The 15303-nt window shown below is 52.1% G+C and overlaps 1 protein-coding gene across 9 annotated transcripts in view; it reads left to right on the top strand.

The window, feature by feature from the left end:
• Positions 1-15303, top strand: part of MYO9B (myosin IXB) — a 443882-nt gene that overhangs the window by 185443 nt on the left and 243136 nt on the right. For all 9 annotated transcript variants that reach the window (XM_078671320.1, XM_078671318.1, XM_078671314.1 and 6 more), the window contains exons 3-4: positions 6881-6975; positions 14825-14887. In XM_078671320.1, coding sequence (XP_078527446.1) covers positions 6881-6975; positions 14825-14887 — 158 coding nt within the window. The remainder of the gene's footprint in view (positions 1-6880; positions 6976-14824; positions 14888-15303) is intronic.

Below are 15303 nucleotides of genomic sequence, written 5' to 3'. Positions count from 1 at the left end.
CCCCACTTATTTTACCGGGCTTTTACCGGGTGGACGCCGTCCCCCCTGCCCAAATGATGGAGCGGTACCCGAGACTGCACCTGCACGTGAATTATAGCCTTTCAAATGCACCCAAGCCTCAGACTAATCTCCCCTTCCACCTCGCGCCCTCCCCTTGCCAGCCTTTCTCAGAGCACAGCCGAGGCGCAGAGGCGCCAAGGCTTCAAGAGCTGCGCTGTCAACACGCCGAGCATGTCACTTTCAGGGACACCGACATATGCCCGTAGTGCCTACGCCCGAGTCTGTAAGAACCCTGTAATCCGAAGAACGGGTGTGTTCTTGTGTTTTGAGTGACTGCCACTTATTGCAGTATTATACCTCTACGTGTTTATTGTATGTATTCACGCATTTCAGACGGAGACCGGCAAATTTCGTGACGTCACAACACGTCACTTCCGGGGACACCACCTAACTTGAAGCGTCCCCCCACTTATTTTTTTAGGACTTGTGCCCTGGTCCTAAACATTATCCCTCACCATAACGTTAACTGCAAACCGTACCCCAAGCTTACTCTGACCCCAAGCCAGGCCGCCTACCCACCCTGACCCTCCACCTTCACCTTCCTCCAAGCCCAGACATCCCGGACTGTGTACGTTTGTTGTAGCTGCGTAGTCTCCAGAGTAGTGTGAATGGAAGGCCCGCTGTACAACTCTCCATCAGTACACTGAATATTATGTAGTGCGGCCCACCATGGAACGATCACAGGAAAAGCGATACGTCCCCGTCAGGTTGGTGAATTTGTTGGAGTAGTACTCCTGTGGGTCATTTAGGGGCATTGGGCAGTGTGGCTAGCCCTAGGCATTGGGCAGTGTGGCTAGCCCTAGGCATTGGGCAGTGTGGCTAGCCCTAGGCATTGGGCAGTGTGGCTAGCCCTAGGCATTGGGCAGTGTGGCTAGCCCTAGGCATTGGGCAGTGTGGCTAGCATTGGGCAGTGTGGCTAGCCCTAGGCATTGGGCAGTGTGGCTAGCCCTAGGCATTGGGCAGTGTGGCTAGCCCTAGGCATTGGGCAGTGTGGCTAGCCCTAGGCATTGGCAGTGTGGCTAGCCCTAGGCATTGGCAGTGTGGCTAGCCCTAGGCATTGGCAGTGTGGCTAGCCCTAGGCATTGGGCAGTGTGGCTAGCCCTAGGCATTGGCAGTGTGGCTAGCCCTAGGCATTGGGCAGTGTGGCTAGCCCTAGGCATTGGGCAGTGTGGCTAGCCCTAGGCATTGGCAGTGTGGCTAGCCCTAGGCATTGGGCAGTGTGGCTAGCCCTAGGCATTGGCAGTGTGGCTAGCCCTAGGCATTGGCAGTGTGGCTAGCCCTAGGCATTGGGCAGTGTGGCTAGCCCTAGGCATTGGCAGTGTGGCTAGCCCTAGGCATTGGGCAGTGTGGCTAGCCCTAGGCATTGGCAGTGTGGCTAGCCCTAGGCATTGGCAGTGTGGCTAGCCCTAGGCATTGGCAGTGTGGCTAGCCCTAGGCATTGGGCAGTGTGGCTAGCCCATGGCATTGGGCAGTGTGGCTAGCCCTAGGCATTGGGCAGTGTGGCTAGCCCTAGGCAGTGTGGCTAGCCCTTAGCATTGGGCAGTGTGGCTAGCATTGGGCAGTGTGGCTAGCCCTAGGCATTGGGCAGTGTGGCTAGCCCATGGCATTGGGCAGTGTGGCTAGCCCATGGCATTGGGCAGTGTGGCTAGCCCATGGCATTGGGCAGTGTGGCTAGCCCATGGCATTGGGCAGTGTGGCTAGCCCTAGGCATTGGGCAGTGTGGCTAGCCCTAGGCATTGGGCAGTGTGGCTAGCCCTAGGCATTGGGCAGTGTGGCTAGCCCATGGCATTGGGCAGTGTGGCTAGCCCTTAGCATTGGGCAGTGTGGCTAGCCCATGGCATTGGGCAGTGTGGCTAGCCCTAGGCAGTGTGGCTAGCCCTTAGCATTGGGCAGTGTGGCTAGCATTGGGCAGTGTGGCTAGCCCTAGGCATTGGGCAGTGTGGCTAGCCCTAGGCATTGGGCAGTGTGGCTAGCCCTTGGCATTGGGCAGTGTGGCTAGCCCATGGCATTGGGTAGTGTGGCTAGCCCTAGGCAGTGTGGCTAGCCCTTAGCATTGGGCAGTGTGGCTAGCCCTTAGCATTGGGCAGTGTGGCTAGCCCTTAGCATTGGGCAGTGTGGCTAGCCCTTAGCATTGGGCAGTGTGGCTAGCCCTTCGCATTGGCAGTGTGGCTAGCCCTGGGCAGTGTGGCTAGCCCTTAGCATTGGGCAGTGTGGCTAGCCCTTGGCATTGGGCAGTGTGGCTAGCCCTAGGCATTGGGCAGTGTGGCTAGCCCTAGGCATTGGGCAGTGTGGCTAGCCCTAGGCATTGGGCAGTGTGGCTAGCCCTAGGCATTGGGCAGTGTGGCTAGCCCTAGGCATTGGGCAGTGTGGCTAGCCCATGGCATTGGGCAGTGTGGCTAGCCCTTGGCATTTGGCAGTGTGGCTAGCCCTTGGCATTTGGCAGTGTGGCTAGCCCTTGGCATTGGGCAGTGTGGCTAGCCCTTGGCATTGGGCAGTGTGGCTAGCCCTTGGCATTGGGCAGTGTGGCTAGCCCTTGGCATTGGGCAGTGTGGCTAGCCCTGGGCAGTGTGGCTAGCCCTGGGCATTGGGCAGTGTGGTTAGCCCATGGCATTGGGCAGTGTGGCTAGCCTTTGGCATTGGGCAGTGTGGCTAGCCCTGGGCAGTGTGGCTAGCCCATGGCATTGGGCAGTGTGGGTAGCCCATGGCATTGGGCAGTGTCGCTAGCCCTTGGCATTGGGCAGTGTGGCTAGCCCATGGCATTGGGCAGTGTGGCTAGCCCTTGGCATTGGGCAGTGTGGCTAGCCCTGGGCAGTGTGGCTAGCCCATGGCATTGGGCAGTGTGGGTAGCCCTTGGCATTGGGCAGTGTCGCTAGCCCTTGGCATTGGGCAGTGTGGCTAGCCCATGGCATTGGGCAGTGTGGCTAGCCCTTGGCATTGGGCAGTGTGGCTAGCCCTGGGCAGTGTGGCTAGCCCTTGGCATTGGGCAGTGTGGCTAGCCCTGGGCAGTGTGGCTAGCCCATGGCATTGGGCTGTGTGGCTAGCCCATGGCATTGGGCAGTGTGGCTAGCCCTGGGCAGTGTGGCTAGCCCTTGGCATTGGGCTGTGTGGCTAGCCCTGGGCATTGGGCAGTGTGGCTTGCCCTGCCTCTGAATATGGTGACGTTATGTTATGTTATGTTATGTTATTAAAATTTCTAGAGCGCACAGCTGCCCCAGCAAAGGGGCGTCCTGGCGCTTTGACAGATGCTATAACATAACACACTAAAAAGATTAGCCAGAAACTGGAAAGAGGAAAGTTTTAATGGCCTGCCTGAAGGCGAACATATCCTCAAGAGCACGAATGTGAGCTGGTAGCGAGTTCCATAGGCCAGCCGCTAGAACCCTAAAAGAACGGCCACCCATCCTGCTCAACCTGAAGCGTGGGCAGACAGCCAAATGGAGACCCTCCGATCTTAAAGATCTCGATGGCACATAGGGTGTAAGCAGAGTAACAAGTGCCGGTGGCGAAAAAGTTTTCAAAATTTTGAAGGCCAGACACAGCGCCTTGAACTTGATTCGCTGTCTGACCGGGAGCCAATGCAAGGCCATGATGGTACCCGACACCGAACAGTGTCTGGGAAGGCCCACAATGGCTCGTGCCGCGGCATTTTGTACTCTTTGGAGCCTAGAGGCCTCCGCTTGATTCACCCCTAGCAACAGTGAGCTACCGTAGTCCAGCCTAGATAGTATTGAGGCCTGAACTACGAGCTGTCTGGTAGGGGGATCAAAGTACTTCAAGACTGGCCTAATACCACGCAGTATTCCATAACATGTGGCAGCCACCTTCATGGTGTGGTCCTTGAAGGAAAGCGCAGAGTCTACCCAGACTCCTAGATTTCTCACTCCAGCCACTGGAATAGGTGTGACACCAAGCTCTGACGGCCACCACTGATTACCCCATAGCTCAGCGTGCTTCCCAAGAACCAATACCTCCGTTTTGGTGGCATTCAACTGGAGGCAGTTGGTGCGAAGCCAGCTTGCTACTGCCAAGAGACCCGCACGGAATCTCGAAGCTGCTACCTCGGGGTCTCCGCTAAGTGTCACCGCTAGCTGTGTGTCGTCCGCATATGAGGCCATAGTAAGGCCCCACTGTTTGATGACACCAGCCAACGGTTTCACATAGAGATTAAATATAGTCGGGCTCAGTGAAGATCCCTGAGGAACCCCCGTCTTCAGGGGGTAAGTAGTGGATTGGCCGGGTGGTATAGCCACTTTAAAAGTACGATCAGCCAGAAAGGACCGGAACCATTGGAGAGCGACATCCGTCACTCCCGCCTCCTGTAAGCGCTGGATAAGTATTTGGTGGGACACAGTATCGAAAGCAGCGCTTAAATCTAATAATATAAGCGCTGCGGTATGACCCATGTCAAGTACCTGGCGAAGATGTTCCAAGATGTAAAGTAGTGCCGTCTCGGTACTGTGTCCTGACCTAAATCCATTCTGGCTGGGGTCCAAGATCTGGTTGCAAGCCAGATGCTCGGACAGAACCGAGTTGACATGCGCTTCTGTTACCTTGGCAATCCACGGCAACAGGGAGATAGGTCGGTAATTTTCTGGCAGTCGGGGGTCAGAATTTGCTTTTTTTAATATGGGGGTAACCACTGCCTGCTTCCAGGCCGCGGGTACAGTTCCAGAAGACAGGGACATATTAATGAGATCCAGTATGGGATTACGACACAGCGGGGAAAGTGTATTAATGAAGGCAGGCTTCAGCGGGTCCGCCGGGGAACCTGATTTGACCTTGAGGCTGAGTCTGTCAAAAGCCTCAACCGACAGTTCAGGTAAGATAGCCAGAGGCTCATGATCCAATGTATCAGAGACAGTGGCTTCTCGATCCTGGTGGAGTGTGTCGAACCCGTGATATATTTTTTCCACTTTCTCCACAAAAAAAGAGGCCAGTTTATCACAGTGTGAATCTGTGCAAATCGCCTCTGCTGAGGATCTATTTTTCATTAGGTCCTTCAGTACCTTAAAAATCAGTTTTGAGCGGTTGGTACTGGTGGCAAATTCCTGGGCATAAAATGCAGCTCTAGCTCTGCATATAGCTCTGTGATAAAACTTTAACTCAGTGAAATACCGGATTTTCTGGGCCGGGTCATATGAACGTCTCCATTCCCTCTCTGTCTTACGGCAGGATCTTTTCAATTCTGCCAAAGACTCGTTATACCAGGGGCTAGGTACTTTTGTTCGGCCTTTCGCCCATCGTAAAGGTATCGGAGAGTCCAAGGCGTCAGTTATCCACAGGCAAAACTGTTGGTAGCCTTGTTCCACGTTGGTGAGATTGTTTAGAGGTTTCCGCTCTAATATACCGTAGAACTCCTCCAGCGTAAGTTTATACCACGGCCTTTTAAGAGTTAGCCTTTCCCTGGATATAAACGGCTTGTCATGGACCGGGCAAAGTGCCTCTACAAGTAGATGATCAGTCCACCCTATCCTCCTTGGATCTGACACCCTTAACCCCTCGAGTGTGGAAAAGAAGGGGTCAAGGATATGGCCTCCAACATGGGTTGGACGGGTGACAAGCTGAATAAGTTGGAGAGCTTCCAAGTCAGCCAACAGGGAGCTAACGGTAGTGGATGACCCATTATCAAAATGGATGTTAAGGTCACCCAGAATATTAAAATTGGCACAGCCCAATGCTATAGGACTGACCATATCGGCCAAGGCGGATCTAAATACCGAGTCATTGCCGGGGGGGCGGTAGACCAGCAGCCCACTGAAGGTGAACTGATGGGAGAAGGCGACTTTAAAAATGGCGCTTTCACATGCGGGTAGTCCCGTTGCTCAGTACCCATGTCAGAGGAAGCCATGGCGATGCCATATGAATATAATCGGTGAACTGTAATTTTCATGTTGACGCAATCCCTCTGCGGCCGCAGAGCACCGCCTGTGTTGATAGGATGCTCCCGAAATGGAAAGTAGGCTGAGGCAGTGGGAATTGGGGAGGAACTGGTTTCGAACATTGAGTTGTGGGACACGGATGAAACGCAGAACGATTCAAAAGTATTTTCAACGCTTTTTGGGGAACAAATGGGGGTGCTATAAACAAAAAGTTTGAAAACTTTGATTTCCAGTGCCCTCCAGTGTATATGGTACATTGTTGCGTGCCCAGAAGGAGCTAACGTTAGAAAATTTGCCTTACTCTTCGGTCCATCTCAGACATAAAGTGTCGCTGCATTAAATAAGTTTGATTTTGCTCTTTATAGTGTTACACTAGTATATTTGTTAATACTTATGTTGGGTTTTTTAGTTTAGGCACTATATATAGAAATTAAAAGGTTCATACTGAATTTGGTAAAGGGCCAATACGAAACACTTGTGACGTAATATAATGGTTTTCCAGTGAAAATGATACTGTAGAATCCTAAAGTTACTGGGAAGGTGGGGCGTGAATAGGAATTGTGTCCAGCCGTCTCTTGCAGGTGAAGCAGTGACGTGGCAGGGTATTGCCCCACGTAGGTTCTAAAACACAACCATAATAAGGGTTCAGGAGTGCCCCACCCCCCGCCCCTGAATCACTGACCATGGTTACAGTTCAGAGTTCAAGAGTTTCCGGAAGCAGACACTTTAAGAGCGGAAGTCCGAGCTGGGCTTGTGACGTCAGCATTGACGTGTCTGGGACCCTTTGTGATGAGTGAACCATGGGGTGGGCACAGAGGCGCTCAGCAGCTCTGGACTCCAGGCCTCGTGTTGCTCTGGGGGACCCGGGATGCCTGTGTCTGGCGCCTGGACACACTGAGCACCTATTTAACATGTTATTTTTTTTATCTCAATTCCATCAGGCATTTGGGAACGCGAAAACAGCTCACAACAACAACTCCAGCCGCTTCGGGAAGTTCATTCAAGTCAACTATTTGGAGAACGGCATCGTCCGGGGGTGAGTTTTACCTTTAGTGCTCAGGGGCGTAACTTCAGGGGGGAGGAGGGGGTGTTTAGGGGGGTACACCCCCTTAATAAATGCATTTTTTGATGAATAGTTACGTACAGGGACTTTCAGTCAGGGATGGTGATTCACTTGTCGGATTTCACCAGGAATTTTTACATAATCACATACAAACACTCACGCTGTTTCTCAAAAATGTTGGTTCTTTTTCAAAATATTGTCTTTTCTCTCAGTTTGTCCTCTTACCAATCCGCATTCCTCTCTTCCTCTTCACTTCCCTGTAGGCCCCTTTCAAGTGCCCTGCTTGTATTATAATGCATTTTAACATTATATGCCAGAGTGATTACTGGAAAATCTGAAGCCGCCCACCACCCTGCCCCCTCCATTCTCGCTGACCAAGCTACAGCCCTGTTAGGGCTCAAAGGATGTATAATGTGACACTAAGAACCATGTAGTGAATGCTACCACACCAGGCCTTATCCAGGTAACAGCGTCGCAGAAGGGCACTTGCAGTGATGTCACAGTAGGGTGCCTGTGCTGTCACAGTATTGCGCCTGTGGTGCTGTCACAGTAGGGCACCTGCGGTGATGATGCCACAGTGGGGCGCAGGTAGTGATGATGTCACAGGGGTTGCGTCCATTGAGTGGTGTCGGTACATCTAGTCTAGTGTCTCTTGGACCCTTATTATCCGCAGAGCAGGAGTGGCACCCACCAAACGCTGTCACGGAGGGTTTGAAAACCCAAGTGACCTCAAAAGAAGCGATGTTCTAGACACTTAGTTGTTTGTAGTTTAGGGTCGGATTTTCTTCTACATAACAGTATCTTTAACATCTGGAGAATTGAGACTCCGTGGAGCACTGTAAACAGTTGCCATACTGTCGTTTGAGCCGTGCTGTGTCACACTATGTTTGTGTGATATTAAATCTCTTTAAGTTCCAATATCAACTACTGTAGGGACCATGAAACCTCTGTGCCGGGTTCAGGCCCCACCTTATTGTCGAGACCACTTTGGGCGCAGACTTCTCGTTCACCCTGGTGGTAGGATGCTGACCCCTACAGCCCTGCACTCAAGGGAGTTGGAGAGGACAGGGGTGGCCTGGTGTGACCTCACAGGTGGGACACACTTCTGAAAGATCTTTCCTTAGACCTCAGTAGTGTGTCAGTTGCCGCCTGTCCTAAGGTGACGAAATGATGGAAAGGACGACCCTTCCCTGCCCGGTCCTTTCGATGAAGGGAGAGGGGCGTTCGGTGTGTTGTAGCCTTGGTTTTGCAGCGTGAATCTTTCTGGATTCACTATGCTGTGCATTATTCCGCGGTCTTGTGGTTGGGTCTGGATTCGTAGTCTTTTCTTTTTTTTGTAGCCCAGGTGGGCGTCGGCGTCACACCCCCTTGGGTGTATTTCCGGTGACGTCGGCATGCTTCCTGCGGAAGCTCCCACTCTTGGGCGCCATCTTCGGATTCTTTTTTTCCGCGGTCGGGTCTGGATCGTTCCCGTTTGGGCTCCAGACATTTTTGGAGAAAGAAGAGAAGAAAAGACAGAAATCACAAGGAGAAGTCATCTGAAGACTCCAGGGGACTTAATCGACGAACAATCAGCAAGGAGAAGGCGTTTTTCATCGAGATCCTCGACGACCGTCGACGAACACGCGACCAGGGAGCCCCTGGACGCTCGATGATGGACAACACGCCATTCAAGTTCTGCCGTAACTGCCACCACAAGTACGCGCAGAAGGACCAGCACCCGGTTTGCAACCTTTGCCTACCGGTGGACCACGAAAGCGGAGACTGCAACGCCTGCTCCGCCTTCGCACCGAAGACCCTTCGTGTGAGGGAGAGACAGAGGGTAGCGCACACCACCCTGCAAGGGAAGGCCCCGACTCCGTCCCTCTACGAGCTGGGGATGTCCTCCGAAGAAGAAAACAACGCTGCCGCCGAAGACGACAGCTACACGGTCGTAGAGACCGATTACACGAAGACTTCTGATAAGGTAGGAGACTCTTCGGCCCCCAAGAACACGAGAGACTCTGAGTCTCGAAAAATCGAGGGCAAGACCCCGAAAGCGCCGACGCCAAAAAAGGCGGCGTCCGCGACTACTCACAGGCCCAGCGGATCCTCAGAGAAGGAGTCCCCGGCGCCGAGAGCTGCTGATCAGCAGAAAACGTCGAAAATCGTCCCCGAAAAGGATCGATTGACGCCGAGGGAGAAAGACCCTAAACTAACGACGACGAACAGAGCCAAAACATGGTTCGATGTCGAAAACTTCGACACCGAAAAGCTCGGCACCGACCCAAGCGCTGAAAAGAACGGCTGATCCATCCGACGCGGAACACGCGGCCGAGATGGAAAAGAAGAGAAGGCGCCTCGAGGCCGAAATGGAGAACATCATGCAGCGAAAGAAAGATTTCGACGCTAAGATGAAAGCCTTCACGATCCCTCACAAGACCAAGCCACCGGTGGTGGAGGTAGTCGAGGAGGAAGACGAGATCGACGAGGTCACCGAGGAGCAAGACCAGGACGTCGAGGTGGTCGACGACCAAGAAGGGTACGAGAATCCCTACGATACTTACAACTATGGGGAGGAAGAGGACAGCAGGACGGACGCAGAGTCGGCACCCTCTGACCTACAGGAGGTAGATTACATAGATGTCGACACCGACAGCCCGGAGGAGGCGGTCGACACATACCCCTCGAGGCCCTCGCCGCCGGACGACATCGGGGCCTACAACTCGGTGATAAAATCTGCCGCAGCAGCATTCAAGCTCAAACTCGACGAGGAGAAGCAGAAAGCAGACTTCCTTCTAGAGACATTGCTCCCAACACAAACAAGGAGCCAGTACCTCCCAATGCTCGACAGCGTCCTGGCCCAGGGAAAGGAAGCATTCAGGGAACCCGCAACATGCAAGGCAGTAACTCCCAGAACGGAGAAAGTACAAACATTCCTCAAAGGACCCAGCCTACATTCAGGGCACGGTCTCCGCAGACTCCATTATCACGGCCACAGCAAGGAAGAGGGCTAACGTACCCACTACCTCGGGTCCACCACCGGATAAGGAGAGCAAGAGGATGGATCTGGTGGGCAGAAGGATCGAACGGAATGCCGTGACCCACTGGCGCATGGCTAATTCCAACGCCCTGATAAACAGGCACATGTACCAGATCATGGAGGAGCTGGGGCAGTTGGTGAAGGACCTGCCCCAGGATGCCAGGCAGAAGGCCGAAAAACTGGTGGAAGAAGGGAAGAACGCGGCAATTTCTTGCCTTAAGACGGCCCTAGATGGGGCAGACACCGCCAGCAGGCTCATGATGATGGGTGTCACAGAAAGGAGACACGCCTGGCTAAGGATCTCAGGGTTCAAACCGGAGGTGCAACACAGTATCCTGAACACACCGTTCAACGGCGACGCGTATTTCGGAACAACAGTTGATGAAAAGCTCAGCCAACTAAAGAAAGATAACGAAACAGCAAGATCCATGGGAGCATTGCAGTTCAGAGGCAACAAGAGGGGCACCCCGTCACGGAGGCCCGGCGGGAGAGGTGGAAACCAGCCAGGTACATCACACCAGGCTTTCCAACAAGCGCACCAGGCAGACTCGCAGGCTCAACAGGGGCAGCAGAAGCAGTCCTGGCAGTACCAACAAAGAGGCCAGTCCTTTCGTTGGAGAGGAAATGGACGTGGACAGAACAGAAGAGGGGGACAGCAGCCCGCCTCTAAGTGACTTCAAAAAACTCTGTGTGCCCGCCCACAAAAAAGATCCCAGGGGGCAACACGTACAGAGGGGTCAAGACAAACTAGACACCTACGACCACATGACACCAGTGGGAGGAAGATTAAGATTTTACCTCCGAGAGTGGAGAGAAATCACATCAGACAAATGGATCCTCAACATTATCCAATTCGGATACTGCATAGAGTTGGAGGGGAGGCCAACAAGCAGGAAACCAAAAAGAAAAACACTTGCAAGCAAGCAGCTGCAGTGTCTTCAGGAGGAGGCAAAGGAACTCCTGCGGAAGCAGGCCATAGAACGGGTACCCTTCAAGGAAAGAAACACAGGAATATACTCAACGTACTTCCTGGTACCAAAGGTAGACGAGACAATGAGACCCATTCTGGACTTACGGTTCCTGAACAAATTCATAAGAACGCAAAAATTCAAAATGACCTCCCTGCAAGAGGTGCTCCCACAATTGCAGACCGGGGACTTCATGGTCACAATAGACCTCAAAGACGCCTACCTGCACATCCCAATGAACGGAAAGCACAAACACATGCTCAGGTTCACCATTGGAGAAAGCCACTACCAGTTCATGACACTGGCCTTCGGACTAAAATCGGCACCAAGAGTTTTCACAAAGTGCCTCGCAGCAGTCGCAGCGCACCTACGAAGGCAAGGAATACACGTATACCCTTACCTAGACGACTGGCTGGTGAAAGCAAACTCATACCAGAAATGCAAGCAGCACGCACATACAGTGACGAGCACGCTCATAAGCCTGGGGTTCTCCATCCATTGGAAGAAATCATCAATGGAGCCGGAACAAGTCAAGATCTTCCTGGGAGCACAGATCAACACCTTACAGGGCAAGGTGTTCCCCAGCGAGAAGAGGGCGAGGGCTCTGGTGAAGGAAACTCGCCTCTACCGGAAGGGACAAGCTCGGACAGTGAGGACTGCGAGCAAGATCATGGGCATGATGGCATCATGCATCCACCTGGTACCAAATGTACGACTCCACATGAGACCCATTCAAGAATGGCTACAGGAGCAATGGTCACAAGCTACAGGCGGTTGGGAGGATCTAGTGGTTGTAACGCACGCAGTGCAGAAGGAGATGGCATGGTGGACCATGGAGAACATAACAAGGGGAAAGCCTCTAACGCCCCCAACGCCAACGGTGACCATCACCACAGACGCATCCCTGAAGGGATGGGGCGCTCACATGGAGGAGCTCAAGGTGAGGGGACTGTGGACGCCAACAGATGCGGCAAAGGACATCAATTACCTAGAACTGAAGACAATCTTCCTTGCACTGAAAGCCTTTCAAACAAGACTGTACAAACACAAGGTGTTGATACAAACCGACAACACCACTGCGATGTTCTACATCAACAAGCAGGGGGGCACACAGTCAGCCCCGCTTTCAACGCTGGCGCAGGAGATATGGAGATGGGCCATCCCTCTCAAGATAGACCTGCTAGCCATACACCTACCAGGGAAGGACAACATACAAGCCGATTGGCTCAGCAGGCAGACATCGGCATCCCACGAGTGGGAGCTCAATGCTCAGGAGACAAGGTACCTGTTCGACAGATGGGGACACCATCGGTGGACCTGTTTGCCACACGCCAGAATGCAAAATGCCAAAACTTCGCTTCCAGGCAGCCCGAGGAGGGGTCACTGGGGAATGCCCTATGGATAGATTGGTCAAGGACATTTGCTTACGCCTTTCCCCCGATACCACTGATGCACAGAGTGCTGAGCAAGTGCAGAGCGAGCAACATGACACTGATACTGGTCGCACCACAGTGGGCGAGGCAGACATGGTACTCGCAGATCATGGAGATGACACAGTGTGCACCCCACAGATTCAGCAGGAGGAAAGACCTACTCTCCATGCAGAACGGAGAGGTACTACATCCAGAGCCAGAGAGCATGAGCCTAGTAGCGTGGCTCCTGAGGACATAGAGTTCGCACATTTGAGACTGCCAGAAAGCACCCTGAGGGTCCTTCGGGAGGCACGAAGGCCCAGCACTCGGAAGTGCTACGTTGCGAAATGGAAAAGATTCACAATATAGTGCAGGCAAGAAAGACTTCACAATAAAATGAAGAGGGACTCCACAGTGCTAAGGTACCTAACGCACTTGCTGGAGAAGAACCTTCGCTCATCCTCTTTAAGAGTTCACTTGGCAGCGATAGTCGCCTACACAAGGGGAGAAACGTGCAGGAGTTTCTTCACATCACAGGTGGTGAAGAGATTCCTAGAAGGAGCGAAAAGGATCGCACCACCCAAGCGGGTGCCGCCTCCTGCATGGAACTTGAACATAGTCCTAACGGAACTCATGAAAGAGCCCTTTGAACCACTTCACAAGGCCTCCCTGAAGATGCTAACTATGAAACAGCCTTCCTGGTTGCAATAACGTCCTTACGCAGAGTAAGCGAGCTTCAAGCGCTGACGCTACAAGAACCCTACATACAAATACACAATGATAGGGTTGTGATGAGGACTGACCCACACTTCATGCCGAAGGTGGTATCCAAATTTCACATGAACCAGTCTATACAGATACCGAGTTTTTTCCAAAAACCAACAACTAGCGCAGAGCGAGCTCTGCACACCCTGGACGCCAGGAGGGCAGTCATGCACTACATTGAAAGGACAAAGGGACACAGGAAAACAAAACAGTTCTTTGTGTCATTCGCAAACAGCTTCATGGGAAAAGCAGTAACAAAAAAGACCATTGCACGATGGATCGCACAGACAATTCAACTCTGCCACAAACGTGCAGGACAAGAGCTAGCAGAGGGGACACGTGCCCACTCCACTAGGAAAAAGGGTGCTACAATAGCCTTCCTGGCTAACACACCCATAGAGGACATATGCCTGGCGGCAACATGGGCTTCGGTGCACACGTTCACGAAGCACTACTGTGTGGACATACAAATGAACAAGGAAGCTCAAGTTGGACAGAAGGTGCTACAGCACATATTCAACACCCAACGCTCATCTTCCACCCAGCCGCCACAAAGATGAGAAACCGCTACAAAATCTATGCACAGCATAGTGAATCCAGAAAGATTCACGCTGCAAAACGAATAGTTTTCTTACCTGTCGGTGTAGTTTTGCAGCTTGAAGATCTTTCTGGATTCACTAGCGAACCCACCCACCTCCGCCAGAAAGATGAGGCTGGAGAGAGAAGAGGTGGTTAACAAAAGAAAGGACTTTAAAAGTACAAGGCGGTGAAAATATCAACTAAATAGAACATTGCCATTACTTCGGAAACGAAAGAAACACGGAAAACAAAGAACCCGAAGATGGCGCCCAAGAGTGGGAGCTTCCGCAGGAAGCATGCCGACGTCACCGGAAATACACCCAAGGGGGTGTGACGCCGACGCCCACCTGGGCTACAAAAAAAACAAACAAAGAAAAGACTACGAATCCGGACCCAACCACAAGACCGCGGAATAATGCACAGCATAGTGAATCCAGAAAGATCTTCAAGCTGCAAAACTACACCGACAGGTAAGAAAACTATTCGTTTGATTCCACTGAGCCAGTATGGAGTTGGTTTACAATGAAATGCCAAAGGAAATCCTAGAGCCCTGAAGGTGATGTCCCAGTGATTGTTTCACTCGGTTATGTACCATGGTGTAATGACCTCTAGTTCCTTGTGTCATAGTTGTAGAACTCTGTTTTTCCCCAAAATCCATGACCTTCTGTTCAGTTTGAGAAAACCCTCAACTTATATATTGAAGGCGCCTTCAGTGGAGGGAAAAACCAGGTCGTCCTCATCAGATCCACATTGGTGACATAAACCTTCTTGAATGTTAATTTGTGTGATGACCTCAGCCTGGGGTTTAAAACCTGTTGTGACGTCATTCACCTGATGTCATGCACCTTTTAAAATCATGATGTTTCTTATAAGACTTGGGATGATTTTTGAAAAAGTCAAACCCCAGCCAGTAGATAGGCCTCAGAAAACTCAGACACTTGAACCTGTTCCTGGGGGCAGCCTCTGACTGTCTTTGTTGCACACACACGGTAAAGTTTTCCTCACGGGGCATACACCCTCAGGGCAATTTTGTTTTTCTGCAGGACATTAAGATGTTTGTATCTTTTTTGCACCAGGGCTGTTGTTGAAAAATATCTACTTGAAAAGTCTCGCCTGGTCTCTCAAGAAAAAAACGAAAGGTAAGAAAATATTGAATGCAGCTCGAGGAAAGTGCTTTGCCTTTGTTGAAACTTCATGCTCGTTTTTATGTCATTCCTGAAAATCTAACCTATTTCTTCAACTCGAAAAACATCCCCTAACTCACAATTGAATGAAGCATGGTTTTCTCTCCTCCCCAAAGCTTCCTTCAGAGCACCTCGTCAGCTTGACCCCATGTCTGCTTTTTACTGCCTCCACAGAGCGCTTCTTGCCCTGCACCGGGTGGGTTCTCTCTAAAGCCCACGACCTCCAGCTCTTGGGGCAGATGTGTGGTACTTGTGGTGACCAGGACTTGAGGGCGGCAAAAGCTGACCCTTGATTGGTCACGTTGTGGAATGCTGGCCAGATCACACGGCTCCCATGCATGTGTTCTTAACAAGGCTGAGGACGCTTTTTT

Source organism: Lissotriton helveticus, chromosome 12 (genome assembly GCF_964261635.1).
Source record: "Lissotriton helveticus chromosome 12, aLisHel1.1, whole genome shotgun sequence".
In the NCBI taxonomy this organism is placed as follows: Eukaryota; Metazoa; Chordata; class Amphibia; order Caudata; family Salamandridae; genus Lissotriton; species Lissotriton helveticus.
Note: the sequence above shows the minus strand (reverse complement) of the source record. Positions and strands in the feature narration are given on the sequence as shown.